The sequence below is a fragment of the Heterocephalus glaber genome, unplaced genomic scaffold, assembly GCF_053883595.1.
Source record: "Heterocephalus glaber isolate CG9 unplaced genomic scaffold, H.glaber_assembly_v1.0 deba00001479, whole genome shotgun sequence".
Classification (NCBI taxonomy): Eukaryota; Metazoa; Chordata; class Mammalia; order Rodentia; family Bathyergidae; genus Heterocephalus; species Heterocephalus glaber.
This window is the reverse complement of record NW_028258316.1, coordinates 9,280,466-9,304,594: the sequence shown is the minus strand read 5'-3', so window position 1 is coordinate 9,304,594 and position 24,129 is coordinate 9,280,466. Positions and strand designations below refer to the sequence as shown.

Here is a 24,129-nt window from a genome sequence, read left to right as displayed (position 1 = left end):
AGTAGGATTCCTCCCAGGGATGTAGGAATGATTCAACATATACAAATCAATAAGTGTAATACACCACATTAATAGAACCAAGGACAAAAACCACATGATGATCTCAATAGATGCAGGAAAAGCATTTGACAAATTCCAGTACCTATTCATGATAAAAACCCTACGGAAAATTGGAATAAAAGATTTTTAATCTCAATCTGATAAGACAAACCAACAGCCATCATCATACTAAATGGTCAAAAACTGAAAGCTTTCACTCTAAAATCAGGAACAAGACAAGGATGCCCACTATCACCACTTCTATTCAATATAGTTCTAGAAATATTAGCCAGAGCAATTAAACAAGAGAAAGAGATAAAAGGAGTAAGGATAGGAAAGGAAGAAGTTAAATTATCACTATTTGTGGATGACATTATACTCTACAAACAAGACTCCAAAAACTCCACCAAACGATTCCAGAATTAATAACCAAATTCAGTAGTATAGTAAGATACAAAGTCAACACTCAAAAATCAATAGCATTTCTGTACACAAATAACAAACTCACTGAGAGAGAAATTAGGGAAACAACACCCTTCACAATAGCATCAAGGAAGATGAAGTACTTAGGAATCAATCTAGTGAAGGAGGTAAAAGACCTTTACATTGAAAACTATAGTACTCTGAGAAAGGAGATCAAAGAGGATATCAGGAAATGGGAAGACATCCCTTGTTCTTGGATAGGCAGAACCAATATAGTGAAAATGGCCATACTTCCAAAACTGTTGTACAGATTTAATGCAATCCCAATCAAAATACCAATAGTGTACCTCAAAGAACTAGAGAAAACAATCCCAAAATTCATTTGGAACCAGGAGAGACTTAGAATAGCACAAGCAACTCAGGGCAACAAAAGCAAGGGAGGGGGCATCACAATCCCCAACTTGAAATTATACTGCAAAGCTACAGTGATAAAAACAGCATGGAAGTGGCAAAAAACAGACCTGAAGATCAATGGAACAGATTCGAACATGCAGAAACAACTCCAAAAATACTCAACCACCTTATCTTTGACAAAGGGGCCAAACACCTAAGAAAGATAGCCTCTTTAATAAATGGTGCTGGGAAAACTTACTTTCCAAATACTTCAGTTCTTGAAATTAGATTGTATTTTTCATAGATATCTGGACAAGGCAAATATAAATTTTTTCTGTGGAGAAAGAGAACATTATCCCAAGTTTCTAGCTGTTTCTATAAACAAAGCAAATATAACATTAAGCACACTATCAGGAAAATAAATATACAAGAAATCCTGATGGCATGTACAGAAACAACAGAGAATAGAAATAGACTCAAAGAGATCTAGAAAATAAAGGAATCTACATGGAGTCTAAAATTGCTATGCTTAATATATCCAATGGGGAAATAAAGACAAAATGGAGAATTTTGTCACAAAACTGAAAAGATCAAATGGAAATTTTAAAGCTAGTTCAACATAGCATAAAAGAGAAAATTAAAGAACTGGAAGAGGGGTCATAAGAAAATAGTCATACTGAAGATTACATATAGTAGGATGGAAAAATCAAGTGACAGACATAGAGGAGGATACAGTAAGAAAGTCTAATATAAATATAATTTAGTTCCAAAAGTAAATGTGAGAATGGGTCAGAAGCAATGCTTTAAATGTAATAGATGAAAACTTCTCAAAACCAATGACATACCTCAGACCTTAAATTCATAAAGAACTATGTTCTCAAACAGAATAAATAAAATAGGAATCCACTCCAAACACAGTCAAAACAAAAGCAGCCAAAAGGGAAAAATAAATAGCCTTCAAAAAAAGTAATAGTTAAGCTGGATGTGGTGGTGCATGCCTGTAATCCCAACACTTAGGAAGCTGAGGTAAGAGGATCAAAAGCTCAAGTGCAGCCTGGACTACATAGACCCTATCTCCAAAAAAAAAGCAACGATTAGACTAACCACTAATTTTTTAGCCAAATAATAAAGCCATAATATAGTGGAATGAGAACTTTACAGAAATGAATTAAAGGCTAGATGTAGTGGCATATGCTTGTGATCACAGTACTCTGAGAGGCTGAGGCAAGAGAACTGTAAATTTAAGCCCAGCCTCAGCAACTTAGCAATTTAGTGAGACCCTATCTCAAAAAGGGATGCGGGGATGCTGAGGGGTATCCCAGGGCAAAGGCTTGGTCCAAGCTCCATTGTTAAATAAATTAATTAATTAAAAGAAAGAATTAGGCCGGGGATTTAGCTCAGTGGTGCTGCTGCCTGCCTCTCAAGAGCAAGGTTCCAAGTTCGATCCCCGTACCAAAAAAAATAAATAAATAAAAGAAAGAAAGAATTAAAGTAAAATCCTAGAATTTAGTACATACAAAAGTATCCTTTGAGAGTGGAAGTGAAATAAAGTCATTTTCATCAAAAGTTGAAAGAATTGGACCAGGGGTTTAGCTGAGTGGTTCTGCCACCTGCCTTGCAAGCTCAAGGTTCCGAGTTCCATCCCCGGTACCAAAAAAAAAGTTGAAAGAATTTATCCCATTTTTCTCTTCAAAGGAAATATAAAAAGGTGTTCTTCATATACAGTAAGTCCCCAACTTACAAACAAGTTCCATTCTGGGAGAATCTTTTGTAAGTTGGATTCGTTCCTAAGCCGACAAAGTGAGTCTTAAACATGTACACCTGTGAAAGTCTGCCACTTGCATGTTCATAAGTCACAGACTTAATCTAGAAGTAAAAAGATTACAGGTAGAGAGTACGAGTTGCAGGAAGGAGCAGAAAAGCAATATATATCTATATAGATATATATAGATATGTGAATGTTTACCTATGTTATTATAAGAGAATGTGTGGAAATGGGTAGGATGAGGGTGAAGATACAGTAGGATTTGAGAGGTTGGAGGTATGAGAAGAGGGACTTCCTTGGGGAAACACAATACCAGCCAGGCACTCGTAAATGTGTGTGGGATGATCTGGCCAGAGATGACTCAAAAAGCAGGATCATTGGCGTAGCCAACCGGTGACCTGGTCTTGTGATTTGCTATAGAAAAGCTCAGAGCTCTAGAGCAGGAGAAGGTACAAGGACTAATTAGATTATTCCGCTGGGACCTTGTCAGCTGACTGGGTAGAAGGGCAAAAGAGAAAAATTATAAAGTAGTATGATTGCCTTTTCTCCTGTCCTTTTTTTTTTTGGTACAGGGGATCAAATTCAGGACCTTGCACATTTGAAAGGCAGGCACAGTGCCACTGAGCTAAATCCCCGGCCCTCTCCTTTCTGTCTTAAACTATTGTCCTATATGGACACAAAATTCTTTACCAAACTCTGTTTAGTTATTTGCAGTCCATCTGGGCAGTGATACTGTCCTTTCATATCACATATTTTAGGAAATTGGGACTTTAACTCTAGATGAAGTCACTCAGACCTTGTTCTACCACTGTGTAATAACAGTGTGATCTTCAACAAATCATTCAATCTGAATCTCAATTTTTTATTTATAAAATGAGAATACTGATAATTTCTTCAGAGGATTCAGTGGTTATTGAAATCTTGTATGTAGAATGCCTAATATAGGGCAGCATATCACAAGTGCACAGTAAATGTTAGTTTCTCATCCATTTAATCAGCATTTTTTCCCCTAGGCGTACAGAACCTTGTAAGGGATCCCGAAGTAAGGGGAACAGGGTCTAGACCTTTAGCAAGCCAGTATGCTGCCCCTAGTGCCGAGGTTTCACAGGCTCCAAGAAGGCGAGAGCCTGGAGGAGTAGGGGTAGTATGCCTGTTCTTAGTCTCTGATAGGCCTCATCTTGGTGTATTCTTTACTCCAAAAATGCATGTGATTCACTTTTGGTGAGAAGTATTTATGTATATTCAAAGGGTAGTATCCCTTTTGAGGGTAGGTATTCTCAATTTAAATAGTCATTGAGAGGCCAGGGGTATAGCTCAGTGGTAGAAAACTTGCCTAGCATGTATGAGGCCCTGGTTTCAATCCCTAGCACCACAAAATATAATAATGATAAAATACATAAATAACATCAATGAGATTTTTCTGGGTGTTTAAAAAGAAAAAGATACTGGTTTGTGTTTGGTAGGAAGTGGTATTTTAATAAGTAAGGATTTTCCTTAAACAGAAGGCTTGACTGTAGGATTTTTTTATGTAGGATTCTGAATAAGTTTCAGTGTTTTTTCCTTACACTGAATATCTCATGGCAAAAAGTCTGGCCTGTCATTATGTAGAGCACCCTAGAGTTTGAACTCCGGGATGCTGATATGTTTCCTGAGAGTCAGAGCCAACCTCTCTCAGTGCGTTCCTAGGAGGCGACTCCCGGGTTGTGGTATTAGGGTTGCAAAATCTGTCAGAGAGGCTTCCTTAAAGCCTGTGAAGGAAAACTGTTGAGTTGTATACCTACCCAAGTTTTATTCTTTCACATGGGAGAAATAATCTTAAAGGGAAAAATATTTAGCTGGAAATGTCTTCTGTGATCATTTAGGAGCAGCCCTCAGCTTAAGTTTTAGGGAGATGAGCGGTGTCATCTGTTCTGTGTGTGCCATGGCCGAGGCTGACGTTTTATATACTTCCGCAGATGAGCCTCTTTGTGAATGTCACCAGCACTTATCAGTCCATCATGCATAGAGTAGAAAGGGCAAAGCCAAACTGTAAGGATGTCAGCACATTATGGCGATAAAATGTTTCACGGCCTCAAATAAAAAAAGTACTGTACTTGACAAGTGAATCTGTTTTAAATTATTTCAAATACTATGGAAATGGAATTTCAGTTTGTTCAGTTCTCCTATTAGAAGTACATTGTGTTCTAAAAATCAGTTTTGCAGTCAGTTGTTATGAATTTGGAGCTTATTTTCTAAAAGAAAAATAATAAATGGTTTGGGTTCTGGGCGGACCCACATTTAACTACAAAGGAGCTGAAATGTTTTGCATTGAAAGATAGAATATGCTTGTACTCCTTATAGTTTTTGAAAAGAAAATTGAATAAAGACTTATTTTTAACATTTTTATTAAGAGTATTAAGGAAAACCAGGTTGTAATAGATAAGATAATGGCAAAGGCAAGTTACATGAACTTTCTGACTTCAGCTTTTGCCTCAGTAAAACAAGGTGCTTTTAATGGTTAAACAAGATAACATGTAAACTTCTTGTACATAGGTGCCTCATGAGCTCTCCATAAATTCCCATTGTTTAAACAGAGATCTAAGTGACATCCAGATACAGGTTTCCAACACATCCTAGATCCAGTACGTTGCTCTGCTGATTGGCTGTATTGGGGTAGGAGCGAAGAGGAGAGACAAGGCGTCTCTGCCTGTGCCTGTGCAGAACAGGAGCGCAGCAGGTACTTGGCAGATAGGCACTTTCATGCTCAGGCATGTGGGGCAGTAACTCCTTCCCTTCTCTAAATGCTGCCTGTTTCTCTTTGCCCCTGCTGGGAGTATGAACTGCTTTCCTAAAATCCAAGGCTCCTGTGAAAAATGTGCCCTGACCATAGTCACTGCAGTTTGCAAGGATGGCTTATACACCAGGGGCCCTTGGAGAGTTTTGTTGCAATTTGTTTGTTTTAAGAACATAAAAAGCTAACATTTATTGAGTGCCTGGTACATTCCAGGTACCTCCCATGCATTTAACATGCACCTCACTTAAGGTTCACAACAGCCCCATGAAAGTAGGTATCATGATTGCATCTAGTTTGCCAGGGAGGAGAATCTTAGATTCTGTGTCTTGCCTACAGCAGGCTAGGTAGGAAGTTACAGAGCTAGGATTTGCACACAGGTTTGCGTAGCCCTTAAACCATTTTTCTGACTGTCTTCTGTGTTGTCTGGGGAACACACGCCCTTTTGAGGGGTAGAATGAGATTTAGCTTATGAACACTATTAGCTTTAAAAACTGAACAGAATCTCGCTTCTATCCCTCATTTCAAATTGAGCCACGTAATGGAGATGAAAACATACCGATTAGGGAGACACTGTTTGAAAGAGGTAAAATTGTTTACCACATAGATATGCTGTGATGTTCCATTTTACACGACTTAGCATTTCAGCATTTCATAATTTGTTATATTTAATTAGGCACAGTACATAAAGTATGCATCACAAGTAAACATGGGGAAACACAGTGGCAAATTTTTCTAGGACTTGTGCTTCATAAATTTTCAGTTTGCTAATTTCAATAATGATGTTTTCACATCAACTGCTTCTTCTGTAAACAAGGGCAGAGATCCTCTCCCTGACCTAGTTTGTACGAGGAAACAAAAGGATAAACTGCAAAGTTCTGCCTTTTGAAGAGTATGTCTTTAAGTAATAATCTTCTTTTCTACTTAATGTTGTTATTAACATGATAAACAAATGTAATGATAGAATTGAAAATGTGAGATACAATTAAAACTAATTAATTGACTTTCAGTGGTTATAGAGACATAGATGGTTTAGCTTTTTTCGCACATGGAGTTTTTCTTAAATGTATAGCTGTTTGGGAAATGTTAATGACTTGAAATTTACAGTGTGTCTGATTTTAATAATTTTCTCAATTCTCAAATCTGCCAACCAATATCCTCCAAATAAAGAATAGGAATGGGATTGCTCCTTCTGTAGGGAACAGCACAAGACCTGGTACTTAAACTCATAAAGATTAAGTGACTTCTCAGTGCTATTTTTTAAAAACCCATTGATTACTTTATTCACTGAAAAATATTTTTCTCACTTTAAAACTCTAATGTTTATCTGAAGATAATTTGGTTGATACTTGAAAACACAAAAATTGAAATTACAGTCACATGCTACATAGTATTTTACTCAACTATGGACCACTTATATGAGGGTGGCCCTCTAGGATTATATTACCTGGGAACATCATAGGTGTCTCAGTTTGTGTAAGTGCACTCTATGATGTTTGCACTCAAATGAGTTTCCCAGAGTGTATTCCTGAGGTTAAGCTATCCTTGACTGTACTTTGAAACCCGCTCTAAATGATAGTCACGTAGTGGTGTGTGTGCCTTAGTACTTTTTCTCTGCAAGCATGTGTGTACTTCTGTGTATGTATGATTTTTACCAAAAAAAATTATGTATGAACAAAGGACTTTTTCTCTTTACAATATATTATGAATATTCTTTCATCTCAATAAATATTTTCCTCAATGTGTAAGTAATCAGAAATTGTGTTTCATTATACAGATGTGTTATAAATTTATCCCTTTTTCTCACATAAATAGAACTATAGTGAATATCTTTGTACAGAAGTCTCTAAATAATTCTGCAAGATAAATTTTTAGTGATAATGCTGGCCAAAGTGCATGTATTTATTTGCTGGCGTATCTCCAGAAAAGTTATGCTAAATAATAATAAATAATAAAAAATAAGGTTATGCCAAATAAGTAAGTCCCTCCCTTAGGTTTAATTCTTTAATAAGAATGTTTTTGATGTCCTGGAATGACAAATTTGTTCATTGTCTAGCTTCCAATGTCATTGTGTCACATGGAGATGGTTGCTTGAGTGAGTCCCATTCTTATAGTTCGAGAGGGTCTTCTCTACGAACACCTTATCCAAGGGGTCCCCACACTGTGCTCCACAGAGGAGTTAACTTGTCCCCAGAGTTAGCCCGATCACTTAGGGCAGCGGTCTCCAAAGGAGGAGCAGGTGCTCCACACAGCAGCTGAGAATTCTCCAAAGAGGACTTGGTGTACATGATTTTAAGGCTCTCACTGGCTGACTTTCCTTGTGTACTCCTTCCTGACACCCCATCATTGCTGAAAGTTGCCGTCCTGGGAGCATGATGTCACTCGTCTTCTTTCACCTTCCCTTTCCCACCTGTCCTTTTCCCATTTTATAAAAAAAAGAGATATTCCCACTCAGTATTACAAAGTTTATTGCCCTGAAGTGTGAGGCCTTCTTGGGCCCCCAGTAGTGGGTAGTATGAGATATTAGTGATAACCAAAACTCCTTCATTTAGTGCTATATAAACCCTCACTCCTCTGATTAAGAAGTGCATGTGTGATAAAACTTTGCATTTATTGCTCAAAATAAGTACTTTTATTTATCAAAATGAGTATTTGTATTGCTTTGACCAGTTTTAGACTCACTGTAATGATAGCTTAATCCAGAAGAAAATATTAAACATGTATGGCCTTATACTTTCAGGAAATTAAAACAGTTTTAAAATTTCAATTTCCATATATATCCTTTATAGAACATAAAAGTGTATTGCATTAGAATGATATGAGTGTGAAATGAAATGGAAATTTACTTTCAAGAACAAAAAAGGAAGAGTGTAAAATTCTAGACTTTAAGAGAACAGTGGGTTTATGTATTTGTGGGTATTGAATTACTGTGCTATTTGTATTTGGTTGGATACATTTTAAAGAATAATGTTACCGTTTTATTTTAAAATGTCAACATTTATGACACACTGAATAACATTGTTTACAACTCTAAGTCTTATAATGAAAAATTGTAGATGTCAAATTTTAAAATGTTCAAGGGAGAAAAAAGTGTTTGCAGAGGTACATGATGTTTTACAGCTACTTTAAGGAGGATTTCAGATAAAAGTATTCAGACCTGACCTTGGACAGGCACCCGGCCTTAGGCAGACTTCCTGGAATCTCTTTCTTTCTGTAGTTCTAAGACTCTCAGGCTCAGTTCCACCTGTTCCCTCCACTCAGCTGCACCCTGTGAGCCCCAGAGTGGGACAGGTGTGAGATGCCTGTGAGCTTGCTCCCCTTCTTTTCTTTAGCAGCAGCCTGCCAGTCCTGCAGTAGCCTTGCTCCACCCATCCCCACTTGCTCCCACCTCTTGCTCCCTGCCTCTTCCTTTAGAGCAGTGATGGTGAACCTTTTAGAGATAAGTGGCCAAACTGCAACCCAAAACCCACTTATTTATCGCAAAGTGCCAACACTGCAATTAAACCTGAATACTGAGGTTTTAGTTTAGAATTTTTTAGTATATGGGCTGCCAAAGCTAGAACGAGCTTTTGGTTTAGAAAAAACAACTCCTACGTTAACATCTTTTGTGTTAAAAGAAAAACAAATAACATGTGTGCCATAGGTTTGCCACTACTGCTTTTGAATGATTGCTCTTACTACTCATGCCGTAAAAAGAGAATTTAGAGGTTAAGAAGGGAAATGGGAATTAAATTAGAGAAGAGAACCAATCGTCTCAGATTTTGAGTGGTCCAGGGAGGAGGTAGACAGATGCTTACATTTTGGGCTTTTTTGTGTCAACGTGAACTTCTGAAGGTTGTTGTCTCTGAAATATGGAATCTTAGTAAACGTACCATGGAATGGAGCTGAATTGAGGCTGAGGTCCAGTTGTAGTTCCTCTTTACCTTGGAAGTCTGATTTTCCAGACTGGCTGGAAAATCTTTCTACAAATCTTCCTACAAATTCCACTTGAGAATCTGTTCTGTACAGCTCAGTGTGAGATCATCCCCATCCTGCAAGCTCTGCTAATTACCTTGAGCATCTAGTGTTTTCATGTTAGACAGAAGCCATGTTTATTTTTTTTAGCTCCCCACAGCACCTAGAAAAGCACTGCCCATAAGCTCAGTAAGCATTTCTCAACTGATTTTAAAAAAGAAAAATGCTGAATTCTGGATCCATCACTCTTTGCTGTGTGATTTTGGGCAACTTGGTCTGGCTCTGTTTCTTCACTGATAAAACATGGGTGATAATAATAGCTAATAGTTACCTGGTAAATGCTATGTGCCCAAATCACTAATGCACCCAACGATTCTGTGAGGAAGATATACTATCATTGTTGTTATTCTCATTTCATGTGAGAGGATTCTCTAAAACAAACAAAACAAAACAAAATAGCCTGTCTAAAATCACTCATTTTGGTAAGTAGCAGAGTGGGTTTGAAACCAGACTCTGAGTCCAGAGCACTTAACCATTATGTGATTTAGCCCACATCTGACTTGCCTACCCCAGAGTCAAAAGTTTTAAGTGAGAGGATGAGTAAAAGCTTTCTGAAGAATGTAAAACAGCTACCCAAAAAGTAAATCTACCCATTATTATATTATATAGAAAATACTTTCTACTTTTTTGTTTTCTTTTGTTTGATGCTGGATATCAAACCTAGGCCTCACATGCTCTGTCATTGAGTCACAACCACCCCCCTAATATTTTTACTTTTGAAAGTGATTGCCACTGCAGGACTGGGTGGGAGAAATGCATGGCTGCAGTACAGGAGGAGACCAGAAGCTTTTCAGGCTACCTCTTGGCATTATTGAAAGGGTCTAAAAATAAGCAGTCTGCAGGATGTTCACTCCACGCTCTGCTTTACTAGAGGCTTAGTCTGGGGCCTGATATCAATGAGCATCAGTAGAAGAAGGAGCATACTTGTGCTTTTATTCTTGTTTTTAATTTATCTTAAAATTCTTGCCTGGCTTTTTGCCTTCGGCACAATCTAGACTTATGAATCCTTGACGTGTGTCTCAAAAGAGAGACACAGGTCAGTGTATTCCTTTTCCTTTCATCAATTTTCTCCCCGTTTCTATTCTGGGACCATTGTACAGACCATTCCAGTTCAGAGATGGCACAAGCTCTGCTCTCCATAGAACTCTGCACTACAGCCTGTGTAGAAGGGATCACAAATAATCTGTAGCTTTTGGAAAAGCAGAGGGCTCTTTTGCAACTAATTGTATCCATCTGGTTTTAAAAGACGAAGAAAAATTCCTGAATTTAGGTGTCCATTTATACATTAATTACATTGATCTCAGTTGCAGCAGTATGGTCTTACAATACCCAAATCTGTGATCAGAATGTGATGTGCATATTTTAATTTGAGAAATAATTTAACATTTCTAGATATTCATTTAGATGTGGTTATGCAGGTTAAACATAACGTATGATCACTGCTTCTTTCATTGCTTCCAATTAAACCTTGCTTGTTAGTTTAACCTCTAGGTAATCCCATCAAACAATTGATGTCAAGGAAACACTGCCCACAGTAGCTTCGGATGAGTGGCCATTAATTTTAATTGCCTTGATATTAAAGATTAAGAAGTATTGGGACTAGCAGAATAGAAACGATCTGATGTCAAGCAAATCCACATGCTAAAGCTTCCCCAGGCTGCTGGTGATATTAAAATTTTACTGTGAGAATTAAATAAACCTTTATTAGTGATGACTGTTGTTTGATTGGTCCAGGGGTGTGCATAAACAGAGGATTCTTACATATCTAGAGATGAGACCTTCGATGGTACAGAGATTCCTCAATTATGAAACTGTTAATAAAGCTGTAATCTGATTTTCCAGGCTAGGTTTCATTAATGTATTATAGCTTCTCTGATTGTCAAGGTAATATTAACTACGAAGTACTGAATCCAACAGAGAATTGTTTAGAAGAAGAGAATTCTAAGATAGGCCTTTGTTGCTAAATTCTGAGTTGAGGAATTTTCATTAATTATGCTTTAGAAATGCCAAATTCCCTCTCAACTGGGACTGTCTCCCTTTGTACTGTAGATATTTTCGATCTTTAACTCTTTCTGAGGGCTGCCAGGCTTGCTCAGAAAAGCCAGAGTGGTATTGCATGTGAAAGCAGCTTTGTGTGAGGAGCTCCCACCCCACTTCCAGAGCTGAGGGCTTGATTTGTGAAAGGTGAGGTCGATCCTGGGAGGATTTGCTCTAACAAGCACAGTCAGAACTGATACCTTCAGGGTTCTTTTTCCATCTGATTCAGAACTTTTCTGCCGTGTGGGAATGGATCCTAATGATCAGTGAGGCTGACTTCTTCAGGTGTAGAAATTCCTCCTGAGTATCTGTCACCATCCTGCTCAAGCCTTGGGCCCCACATCAGCATCTTCTCTGCATCCCCCATGTCCCTGACCTCCATCCAGCTCATCAGCGACCCGATTCTGTCTGTTTGTCTTCCAGAATATCTGCTCTCCCCACGCCTGCTGCTTTGCCTGGCTCAAGTTCTCATCACGCCCTCCCTGTCCTCTCTCTGGACTCTTCCTCCTGCTGCCACATCCCCTGTAGTTCCCAACACCACCCCTGAGGCCTGTGGGCTGGAAGAAGGGAGGACCAGAAGGCCAGCATCAGGAGGTGCCAGGTCCCTCAGGCTGAGTTTTCAGGCCAAGTTTTGTGACTGTCTAGATGACTGGAGAGGAAAGGGAACCAGACTTTAGCCCATTCCGAAGGATTGTGCAACAGTGGGGTGGGGCTGTGTGAGGCAGTGAGCACCACATCTCTGCAGGTGGAGATGCCAGAAATAAAGAGGAGCACAGATTTAGAGGACACCTGAGCTCTATCTTGGACCTGTTGAGCTGGGGGTCAGGGTCGTGACAGAACATCTACATGGAAATCTTTAAAACTGACAACTAAAATTCTTCATAGACTTTAGCAACAGAAATAGAAACCTGGGAGTTGTCCACACAGAATGAACAAGTAAAATTTTATGTGTGGATAAAGAGAAAGAAGGGCCAAGAGCTGAGTCTCAGAGAAACACAGGCACACACACATGTTGTGTCAGGAAAGGAGCAGATGTTGGAGGGGAAGCAGGAGCAAAGTGTCGAATCACACAAAAAGTGAGCTCTGGGAAAGATGGGTGATAATTACAAGCTCAGACTCTGCTGAGAGGGCAGACAAGTTGAGGAGAGACACAAGGCCACTGGATTTGGGAGAGAAGATGCCTGTGGAACCACCTCCATCAACCATCTAGCCCTTGAGATTGTTAAAATTAAATGAGAAAATGAGTGCAAAGAGCTGTACTTGGTACATCCAAGAGTCACTAAATGAAGTTATTATATCCTCTATATTTGATATGAAGAAAAGGACAAAAAATAAAAATCAAACAAAATGATGGTGGAACAGAAACAACTCAGAAGTGGTGATCTGTAGCATATATACTTCTTGGTGGATTTTGGCTTCCTTCTGCCTGAGTAACCCAGGCATGCTGTATATATTTCCTTGGTGAGTGTGTCACATGTGTCTGTGCACAGGTGTGCACATGGTGTTCCCAGGATGGGACAGCTTATGGGCAGCAGTGAGGCCAATGTTGCCTTTCTCACATGGCTCCCTTGCCAGAGCTTTCTGGCTTCTTCCAGAAGAATGAGTGCCATAGGCTGAAGAATGAGAGTTCTATTTCCAAAGTAATTAAAGACTTGGCAGAGGTGCTCATCAGGGATGCCCATTGGTGTAAATTGGGTTGGAGGGCTGTACAATACCTACTACTCCTTATTTTTCTTCAGAGCCCCTTAGTTGCTGTTAGGAAATAATATCTTTAGGGAAGACCAGTGACCTGATATCACAACATGTTCTTGACAGATCATTAAGAAATTAGTGAAAGGGGGCCAGGGATTTAGCTCAGTGGTTCCGCCGCCTGCCTTGCAAGCACAAGGACCCAAGTTCAATCCCTGGCACCCCCCCCAAAAAAAAGAAATTATTGAAAGTATGTCTAAACTGTTACTTTACCAAAGAGAGGTAAGATCCTTCAATACAACATATGGGTATATTGTCTTATAAATTACTAGTGGCTTTTAGTTGCTGCTTTATGTAGCTCAACTACAGGTACCTGAACATGTGTAACTCTGAGCCATACATCCTGGGCTGAGGTTTTGCTGTCCATGAAACATGATGAAATCTATCTGCTGCCAAGATTCTCTAGAAATCTCTGCCATTTGCACTGGCTGACATCATAAGTAGTTTGCACAAGGAATAAGTATATTCCACCTGATGAAATGCAGAGCTGATCCTCTGCATTTGCATCTGATGGTATTGGAAGTACTGTACTTGGGTTTTCAAATTGGGACCTTCTCGTGTGTTAACTGGCAGAGCTTGAACAGCCATCTTGGCAGACACACAGTGTCTTCTAAGGCTGGAGATAATGGGATTTTTCATCCATTATTAATTGGTGTTACTCTTCTCAACAGACCAAACATGATTCTCCTTCTACAGCTGCCAGAATTGTTCCAGACCTAAAAAAGAAGAATAAGCTATTCTCTCAAGTATTGCTTATGTTTACCTAATTTAACAAATATTTCCTTTAGCTTTTCAGCACTTTTAGGGGGCCTAATTACTTATATATTCATTGATGTATTGTATGAGCAGTGCTCCTAGCCATTTTATTGTTACCAGAGCCAACTCCTAGAAGGAGTGTTATTCAAAAAGTATATGAGAAAATTTGCCAAAACCATTATGTATTATCCTTAGGATATGAGATTGCAGGCTAGGAATTGAGTATCCCCCCAGGGTATTCCCTTGATATCCAATAAATATTATTGGAAGTTTGACTTTTTCTTCCTTTTTGACTTCCCTATCCTTTTAATTCCATGTTCCTCCAATTTGTAGGTATCCAACTGGTTTGGCAACAAACGAATCAGGTACAAGAAGAATATCGGCAAGTTTCAGGAAGAAGCCAACCTCTATGCTGCAAAAACAGCCGTGACAGCTGCACACGCAGTGGCTGCAGCTGTGCAGAACAACCAGACCAATTCACCCACCACGCCAAATTCTGGTATGTACTGGGCGCTCACTCCCTACTTGGCCAGGCCGCCTTATGCCACAATGTCCTGTCCCACAGGCCATGAAACAAGAGCCATACTGAGAACACAGTGGATTTCTAAGGGAAGACTTATGTTCAGATACAGGCTTGTTTAGGGGTTGGGTGAGTGAGTGGTGACCTAAGCTGATAAATCCACTGCTCTCAGTGAATGCCATTCTGCTGGTCGAATCTGGAACTTCTACACTTAGTGGAGACCTTTAATTCAGTGATAGGCAAAGTGTTATAATTACTTTAGCTGTGCTGTTCCATATATCACTGTATGGTCAGTAGCAGGCCATTAAAGCATGAAATAGCAGGAGTGGGAAATGTGCCAGTCGCTGTTTGTCAAGAAGCAGGTATCAGTGACTTTGGCCTGCCAGGCTGTAGCTCCATACTTCTCTGCCCTCTGCTGCGCCGTGCTGGCATGCTGGGCTTAGTTAGATGTGAGGGAGATGGTGCTTGACTCTTGACTTTTCATCTAGTACATTTGGGCAAAATTTAATGTGACATTTGTGATGGAGTTAGAAATATCTTAAAATTACAGAGAACTTGAATGACAGTGAAGGATGTGTAGCCAGTCGAAAAGATGGACTTGAGGAGCAGTTCAGCAGTTCAGGGGCCATTTCTGAGATCTTTTAAACATATATTTAAAAGTTCAGGGGGAAAAAGTTCAGAAAGAGTTTTTTTGTTTTCTTTTGTCACCCCCCCACACCCCGCCCCCCGATTCTTTTTAATGGGACATAAACACAAGTCAGGGAGAAAATAAAATTATAGCTTAGGAAAAGAAAATCAGAAAAATGTGTCCTCGCAAGTAATTAGCTAGCATGACAGAGATGCTGAAGAGCTCAGGCAGTGACTATGTACTGGAGGTCAACGAAACAAGGGGAAGGTGCCAGGGCAGCTACAGGGTGTTTTTCTGTTTATTTCCATTTGTCTGTTTTTTTTGGCTGGGATTCCCCACTGGTAAGGAATGTAAAGAGAATCACAGGACCTAACTCTGGAGTTATTCTCCATTCTCCTAGATCTGGAAATGCCTTATGTTGTGCACAATCTTCCCTTCTGTGTCTTTTCTCCTTTCCCTGCCTCTAGGTCTTTGAGGATTATTCGTGTAGCTCTCTGTTATTCAGCTACTTAACTCTTTCCTTTCCAGGTTCTTCTGGTTCTTTTAACCTCCCAAATTCTGGGGACATGTTCATGAACATGCAGAGTCTGAATGGGGATTCTTACCAAGGGTCCCAAGTCGGAGCCAATGTGCAATCACAGGTAGGAGAGATGCCCCAGCTGGGGCCTTTCTGGCAGGGTAGGGTTTGGGCTCAAAACTCCTTCCTCTGACCCCATGAAAGTGGTCTGCACATCCATGCAGAACCTGTGCTGGGTGCTCCCAAACGTGACTCATCTGCCCCACATGTAATCTAATGAGAAGTCAAGTGAACAGTGACTTTTGATGATTCGAACCTGATAAACTTTGTGAATGCATTCGGCTCTGGCTTGAGCTCATGGAGAGGGGTGGGATGCATCTTACTTTTGTCACAAAACAGAACAGAAAAATCATATGTGCTAGTGTGTATGCGATTTGAGAACATACCTCTCTTTTCATTCCTGTAGTTTTCTAAGTCAGAATATAAAAGTCTGAATTCTTAAAGTATATTCCGGGTTCAACTCTTTTTTTCCTCTTCTAAATTGAGAACAACTCATATAGTTTTTAGTTTTTATGCATTTGTATGTGTATGTGTATGCGTGTGTGTGTTTATAGAGAAAATGAGAAAGAGATATCAATCCGGAATATATATTTATAAGTAGGTTTTCACCCACAGCATTTGGTTGCTGTAGATGGAAAGTTTGCATTGCCATGAAGATGTTATTGTTTGGCTGGCATGAAAAAACAGATGTGTGAGTTTAAATATGCAAACAATTGCTGAAATTCTGCCAGTCACATTTGATTGATAAATTTGTCTTTCAATGAAGATGCTAAACCCTTGTGGCACACATAATTCAAATTGTTTCCTTTTGTAAATGATGATGTTTTAATAGATTTGGGATGATGAATTTTGTTTCATCTCACTTCTAGGTGGATACCCTCCGTCATGTTATCAATCAGACGGGAGGCTACAGTGATGGCCTTGGAGGAAACTCACTGTACAGTCCACATAATTTAAATGTGAGTACTCTGGGAAGCTGGCTGCGGGACAGTGTCAGGGAAATGGTGGCCAATAAACATATCAATGGCCATTTGACTTGGCTTCTCATCCTCCTGGTAGATAGGGAAGGCAGTGTTTTTGCTACACTTTTATTTTGTGAATCCCAATGCTTGGTGTTGCCTGGATGCCCCTGAAAGACCTCACAGATGCCCAGTAGTAGCCTGTGTCTTGTCATCAATAGGGACATAAGCGTCAACCCATTAAGACACCATTTTCTAGCGGTCATGCTATGTTCCAAGGAGATGGTGGAAAACAGGTTATTTATCTTAAAATCAAGCAGCAGGAAAAATTCCCAAGCACAGAGCAGGTGAAGGTAATAATATTGGAGGGCCCCAGACAGATCAACAACAAAGCTAAACAATTCTATTCCTAAAAGCAGTGTGGATCACGGATTGCTAAACATGTTCAGCAGTTTTAATGACTTCTCAATTTTAATTATGGGGGATATAATTACCACTTCACTGAAACTTTTCCTTTTCCTCCTATCCTGACATGGATGGAAAGTGGCAAAACACCCAGCTGGGGTGGGGAGCAGGTTGGGGGGACAAGGGATGGAACTAGCCTGGTGCAGCCAGGAAGGAGTAGTGGTCAGAGTCCAGGATTCCAGACTTAGGAGGGAAGTGGGGCTTGAGAGCATAGAGTCAGGAAGAAAATGGACAAAAGCATCCTTTTTTTAGGGCCTTGGCTTGCTGTGAAAGTAAATATTAATGATTTAAAAAGTGATTGAAGATGTTCAATTGTAAAGGAAAAAAAGGACCATTAAATACTCAAATCTTTTACATTTGAAGTGTCATATCTTTCTTTTTGGGTTTATAAATAACTCATAATAACCCACAACAAACCATATAAAAAGCCTTTTAGTTGCATTCTCCTTTTTCATTTAAGTGTTTTGAAATGCTTCAGAGAATGTGCGATATCCTTATCAACATGATAAAATATGAAACTGTGATTGCCTGCAGCATTTTACAGACATGAATTCCATCTTCGCTGATGAGGCTTGATAAGGCGCTGTTGTATAATACAGTGCATAATCTCAAACCACCAGCGTAAGGATTAATTTATTTTGAAAAAAAAGAATGCTTGCTGACAACTGCTCCTCCATTGCCATGCTGGGTGAAAATATTGTACATTTGTTGTTTATAAATTTGAATAAAAGAGGAATGATGTTTACTTCAGATGGAATATCTTTGGACTTGTATCTGTGGAAGAGTTTTTCTTCTAAGGAGATTTTCATACCTGAGGGAAGGCAGCTTACCTTTTAGACAGAGAAGAGGATTTCTTAGAGTCACTCAACACACGTGGGCATGTCACCAATCAGCCTGGCATGACTGAGGCTTTCGAAAAACAGTGCCATGGTTTTTTTGCTTTTTAAATCAAATTTTCCTTTTTCTAACCTGAATTTAATATGACTCAAGCCTTGAAAACGCTCTTTTTTGGGGGCCTGTCATCTCTGTGGGATTGGTGAACCCACTACCCCCTTTCCTTGGCCCTAGAGAAAGGGAAGATGCTTTATATATGCAGAACTGTGCAGCAAGTCAGAAGCCAGAGAGTTCTCCACAAACAGTGGTCACAGGGGAAAAAGCCTCACTAGCAGGTGCTGGGCAGGACCTAGAGAGCTCTCAGCAGCCTGACGCACAGGCCCACCAGAGGATGTTTGGGTGGACGTGCAGAAGTTGAAGGAGGGAGGCAGGGGCCCTCACAACCCACACCAGCATTGGCGTGGGCCGGGTCTGGCCAGCATGGAGCAGGGGCTGGACTGAGCCTCGGGCACTGGGTGTCAGCAGCTCCCCCTCGCCTTCCTCCAGAAAGGCCCCATCACTTCCACTCAGTGCTCCCCAACTCACAGGCCCAGCACCTCCCCCTTCTTGACTGACATAAAAATGTGTAGCGACAAGCTGTCTGCCACAGCAGAAATCTGATCAGACATTGATTTCAGCAATTACCTCTATAGACCAAGACATAAGGCAAATTTGTTTCTGAGTACTGTTAGTGCTGATGCAGGTTGGAGGCAGGAAGGGCCTGTGGCGTGGGCAGAGCACTAGCAACATCTCCGCTAAGGGCTTCAGTTATAGATAATTGGAATCCAGATTTGAATAGTGTATGCTCCCCCACAGTTTATCCATTTTCATTCCGGAAGATCCTATTTGGAGGGAAATTCTGGCCTTCATTTTCCAAGGGTTACAGTAGTTGGCTGTCAGGCACGTATGGAAAGCATGCAGCAACTTGTGCATGGACACTGTGATGAAGCTGGGCTGAAGTTTGTATTTCATGGATCTGGTGGTTTCATCCAGGCATTGCGTTGAGCCTCTTAACTGCCCCTTCTTAAAAAATTTCTTTCAAGTCACTTTATTTTTACCAGCAGATCAAAGGCCCATCTTTGTGCCAGCTTGGGACTAGTTGAAGCCCTTCTCCTGCATCCTGATTTATTGCTAAGTCTTTACTTGATGGGATGGATTTGTTTTACATGCATTTAATCCCACTTTAACACATGCTTCCCACTCCTGCCAAAGTGGGTTTAGAAAATACATTTTGCTAATGTATCTCTGCTCTCATGTTGTCATCTGGGTGTTTTAAATTGGGGAGTGGAATTAATATGTAGACATGCACCCGCTAAACTGTGTTTGTCCTTTCAGGCTAATGGAGGCTGGCAGGATGCAACAACTCCATCTTCTGTGACTTCTCCTACAGAAGGCCCGGGAAGTGTGCACTCGGATACCTCTAACTAATCCCCGGCCACACTTTTCCCTGAGCTGACATGCCTTGATAAGTGCATTCAGAGCAATAGGAGGAAAAGGAAAGCGGTTTTGTAGCCCACCATCTACAGCTTTACTGTAAAACCTTGTCTTATTAGAGAACTTGGTAAATCTGTTTTTTAAGGAATCATAATCATTTGTATTTATACTTAAAATACAATGTTAAAAAAAAAGCACTTTATCCAATTAGGCCAAGATTTAACATTGTTAACAGTCCTGTAGCTATTTTATCATAATTTATTATCAATATTTTACATTAATGGTATCACAGTTGCCAATTACTTGGCCTTAAGGGTAAGAAGAACAATATATGCTAAACCTCAATCTTTAGAGCAGATGCAAAGATTCACCTTACCTAAATTGAACTCCTTGCATATTTCCATTGAAGACTTTGTCCTTCTTTCATGTCACTAATGGGGTTGGAATAAGAGCTGTTTGGCTATCTCTGTTAATGATAGTTGTGTTTAAGAAGCCTTCCTCGTCACATTTGTGTTGCGATCTCTTCTGTTATAATTAGATCAGAGATTGGTAGCCTCTTTTCTCTCTCTGAAAGCACCAGTGCACAGAGTCTGCTCAGTAATGAGATTATGGATCCAGATTGTTCAGAGAGCTGAAGACACTTGCTGCTGATAGAGGTGAAAACAAGATCGTCTGGGGTTTCACGGTGTGCACTGGATGCTGCACAGACTTGTCAAGGTTTGCTACATCCTCTGGGCATCCACAGAAGGCCCTGCTCTCTGGAGTGTTGTATATAGTGTAGCAAAAGAGTATTTATACATCTCACCAATCAAAACACAGCTTTATTACCTCATGCGAACTCATACAAACCAATAGAATTTCAACATGTTCTGTAGCTTAGAGTGCTCACTTACTACCTCTGAACAATACTCACGCTGTAGTTTGTCTCTTTCTTATCTTTTTGCATCTTGTAATTAACTGTTTCCCTTCATAAAATGTAATGTACATTGTAATCTTTTAAAAGAAAAATCAGAGTTGCATTTGCAACTTTTAAAAAACTGAGAGTGGAAACACTGGGTCTTAATTTAACACAGGATCAGTAAAACTGTTGTAAATACTGAAAAACATTTTGAATGTTCTTCATCTTGTTACTAATCCATGCAAAAAAACAAAAGCTGCGACTAATTGTGATGCATTCAGATTTCAGTATTCAGTACTGTATATTTCACCCTGTGTGATGGGGCCCCCTCCTTTCTCTTTTTGTATTGTATGCGATTCTGAAACTGATTGAGTCATGAAAATAATTTGTGGCGGTGATTCTAATGTACTAAAAACGTTTCGTGTTCCTTTCTAACTGGATTACACCCTGGATTGAAAAAGTCTTCCTCGTGGTAGTTATATGTAGTTTCAAACATGAATAAACTTTTTGCTTTCATGATTAAATGCTGATGCCATTTCTTCCTCCACTCCTTGAGCCCTGCAGAACCAGACCTGGAATGTGGCATGGGGAATGCCTCACCACAGGGGGCTTTGAGATGGTGGTGAGGCTAAACTGGTGTGGACAGAGCTACCTCTAGGCCTGATGTGAGTCCTTGTGTGCTCAGTAGCACTACAAGGAAACATTCCCCCTTCTCATAGATGAGGAAATACGCTCACACCCCTGGGACAAGGGCCCACACCTTGACCCCAGGTCTCCTGTCCTTGGTGTTCTGTCTCCTTACCTAATAGTGCCTCTGGAACTTGTTAGATTTTTTTTTTTAATGACCAGAGGCTTGTCACATTCACTTCCTCACCTCCATGACTTCTGACTTCTTTAATTACAATTAAAGTCAAGCTGAAGATTGGAAGAGTGGGCTTCAGATGCCATTGAAAACCAACACCTCTGCAACTTCTCAATATCCTTTTAAAAACTGTAAAGTTGTAATCTATAAGACCAAGTGGAGCTCCGTAAACTAGATTAAACATTGTTTTTGTTTTCAGATTATAAGAAAGGCCATATATATACACACACGCCTGTCGCTAATGTCTAAACCTTTATAATAAAAGAGGTCCATAGCAGGTAATTGGCCTGTTTACTAAATCTCAAGGAAATTGACTCACAGGAAATCAGATTAATGTTAATCAGTTGCAGCAAATTGTCTATGATAAATACAACTGTTTTACTATTTCAGTTGGTAGAGCCAGGCAAAACGAGGTCCAGGGCCACCATTGCCATTAATCTTGAGGCACTTACACTGCGAGGGTAAACTTTATAAAATAGATTGCCCTCCAAAGCTGTCCTCCCTCACGTGGGTGCTCAGCCTGCCGGTGGGAATCTCTCCCATAGCTAAATAGTTATTTGCATGATTCAATTAGCTTGTGGGTCAGCCTGTCTTATCTTCGTACATAAAACGATCTCTGCTATGTGGTTATATAAAACGTATCCCGTGGAAACATAACACATAGATGCACAGAGTCATTTTCTTTAGTGTCCCCAGACATCTCCTAAGAACATCTTGGGTTTTGTCTTGGGCCAGCGTATTTCAAGAAGCAGACACCAGTGCTTGCTGGAGATTCAGAGGTTTTGGTCCATGGCTGGCTGCCTCTGTTGCTCTAGGTCTGTGGGGAGACAGAACCATCATGGTGGAAAGGTGTGGCAAAGAGCTGCTCACCTCATGGCAGCCTAGAAGCACAGGGAGATGGAAGAGGCCCAAGAGCAAGGGCTCAGGGACCAAGGTCATGCCCCCGTGATCCTCTCCCTCCTGCTAGCCCCCATCTGTTTCTATCACCTCCCAAAGTTACGAACAAATTATGATCTCATCAATGTTTTGATTAATCTGAGTCCTTGAGTTCTAATCACTTCGGAAAACGCCCATCAACTGCTGGCATGGGAGCATACACGTATAATCCCTGAGCTCAGAAGGCTAAGGCAAGAGGATTGCTATGAGTTGGAGGCCAGCCTCAACTACAGTGAGACTGTCTCAAAAAACAAAGCAAAAACAAAAAGACAATCAATTGGCAGCTAAGCCTTTAGCACATGAGTTTTGGAGAAAGTTTCAAATCCAAACCATAACAGGCCTCTGAATCCTAAGACTGGAGAAGTGAGGGTTACAAGGTCACAGGAAATAACCATAGGAAACCACTGGAACCCCCCTTCACAAGCTAGGGTCTCTGTCCACACATAGTGTGTTAGTGCACAAGGGGACACTTGTGCTTGTGTGAGAACACATGTATGTTTGCAGATGTGTGGACCCCAGCGCTGAGAAACTGCTCATGCCCAATGGTGTCAGTCTTTACACAGAGGCAGGGCACCTTCCAGGGGCAGGACCTCTAAGTGTATCATATCCAGGGCTTTGCCCCGAGCTGAGCCCTGTCCTTGTGCCTTTATTTGCCAGACAGGGTGGGAAGGGTGGAGTTCTAGACAAGTGCTCTGCCCAAAGAAAGTGGCATGCAGATTGATCTCCTAGCTGGAGAGAAGGTGCTTTCTTGGTCCCCTGAGATCATCTCTACCTTGGCCAGGTTGTCCCCATGTACCAAGTCTTTCACTGCCCTTGGAGCCCCATAGGTCGGATGCTAATATTATCCTATTTCAGATGGGGAATCAGAGGCTCAAAGAGGTGATGCCACCTGTCCAAGATGACCCACAGAGCTGGGCCTGCCAGCTGCTGTTTGCAGCAGGTCCAAGAGGCCCCAGAGACAGTTGTCCATGGAACCTCCTGTATGAGGAACAGGTGACCAGGGAAGTCTGCCCCTCCTTGTGAAAGCTTGCAGCTCTCCTGCCCTGGCCTCAGGGGTCTGAGGTGCTGTGCCATGTGTGTGTGATGCATGTCACAGACTGCATGGTGCCACCTATATCTAGGGATCCAAAGGCTGAGGATGAGGGACAGGAAGAGCCTTGGGCTGGATTGGGCCTGGCACCAGGACTAGTGGGGACAGAGCATGGCAGGGGAAGGGGGGATGTAGCTGTGGCAATGATAGCACTAAGCCAGGGCTGGGCACCTTCCCTGCACCCCAGCACCTCAGTGCTGCTGCCCAACAGCCACCCTTCATTTGAGCCAGAGCCCTGAACCCATGGATTTGAATGCCACTCTGCGTCCTCCCAGTCAGGTAGGCTCAGGCAAGAGACTTCCAAGCCTGAGCCTTTCCTTGCTGCCTCTTCCTAGCCATCCCTCCACATGCTCTGGACAGTGCCTGTTCTTCAAGGCTGAGCTCAGTCTACTATGTCCCCTGACAGAGCTGGCCTTGCCCCTTCCCCTTAGGGACACTTCATGGCTTGACCTGAACACCTAAGCTGCAGCTCTAGGAGGGGGAGGAGAGGAAAGGGCACTGAGGAGAGTGGAGGAGGGGCACCACGAAGAGCCTAAAGGACAAGACAAGGACCAGAAGGCAAGAGCAACCCCATCGTAGTCACTTCCTCTCTACCTGCTCCCAGGTTCTTTCCTCAAATCACCACAGCAGACACCTGTGTCCCATGCTTATCCCTATTCTAACAGATGAAGAAGCTGAGGCCACTTGACCAAATATACACAGAGCTGAAACACAAGTCTGGGTGTGTGTGAAACCAGATCCACATTTTAAATCCATTGTGCAGCTGGATTTGGTGGCACATGCCTGTAATCCCACCTGCTCAGGAGGCTGAGGCAGGAGGATTGCAAGTTTGAGGACAGCTTGGGTAAGGGAGTGAGATCCTATCTCAAAATAAAACAAGGCTGAAGGTGTTGCTCAGTGGTAAAGTGCTTGCCTAGTATGCGCAAGGCCCTGGGCTCAAT

General features: G+C 41.1%; 1 protein-coding gene across 7 annotated transcripts in view; it reads left to right on the top strand.

Moving 5' to 3' along the window:
* Positions 1–20,824, top strand: part of Pbx3 (PBX homeobox 3) — a 201,293-nt gene extending 180,469 nt beyond the window's left edge. For 5 of the 7 annotated variants that reach the window (XM_021262051.2, XM_004849367.4, XM_004849371.4 and 2 more), the window contains 4 exons: positions 14,280–14,445; positions 15,623–15,735; positions 16,541–16,630; positions 19,304–20,824. In XM_021262051.2, the coding sequence (XP_021117710.2) occupies positions 14,280–14,445; positions 15,623–15,735; positions 16,541–16,630; positions 19,304–19,396 (462 nt within the window). In that variant the 3' untranslated portion in view covers positions 19,397–20,824. The remainder of the gene's footprint in view (positions 1–14,279; positions 14,446–15,622; positions 15,736–16,540; positions 16,631–19,303) is intronic. The other 2 variants (XM_087183192.1, XM_087183191.1) reach the window with 1 other exon arrangement.
* Positions 20,825–24,129: the final 3,305 nt, after the last annotated feature.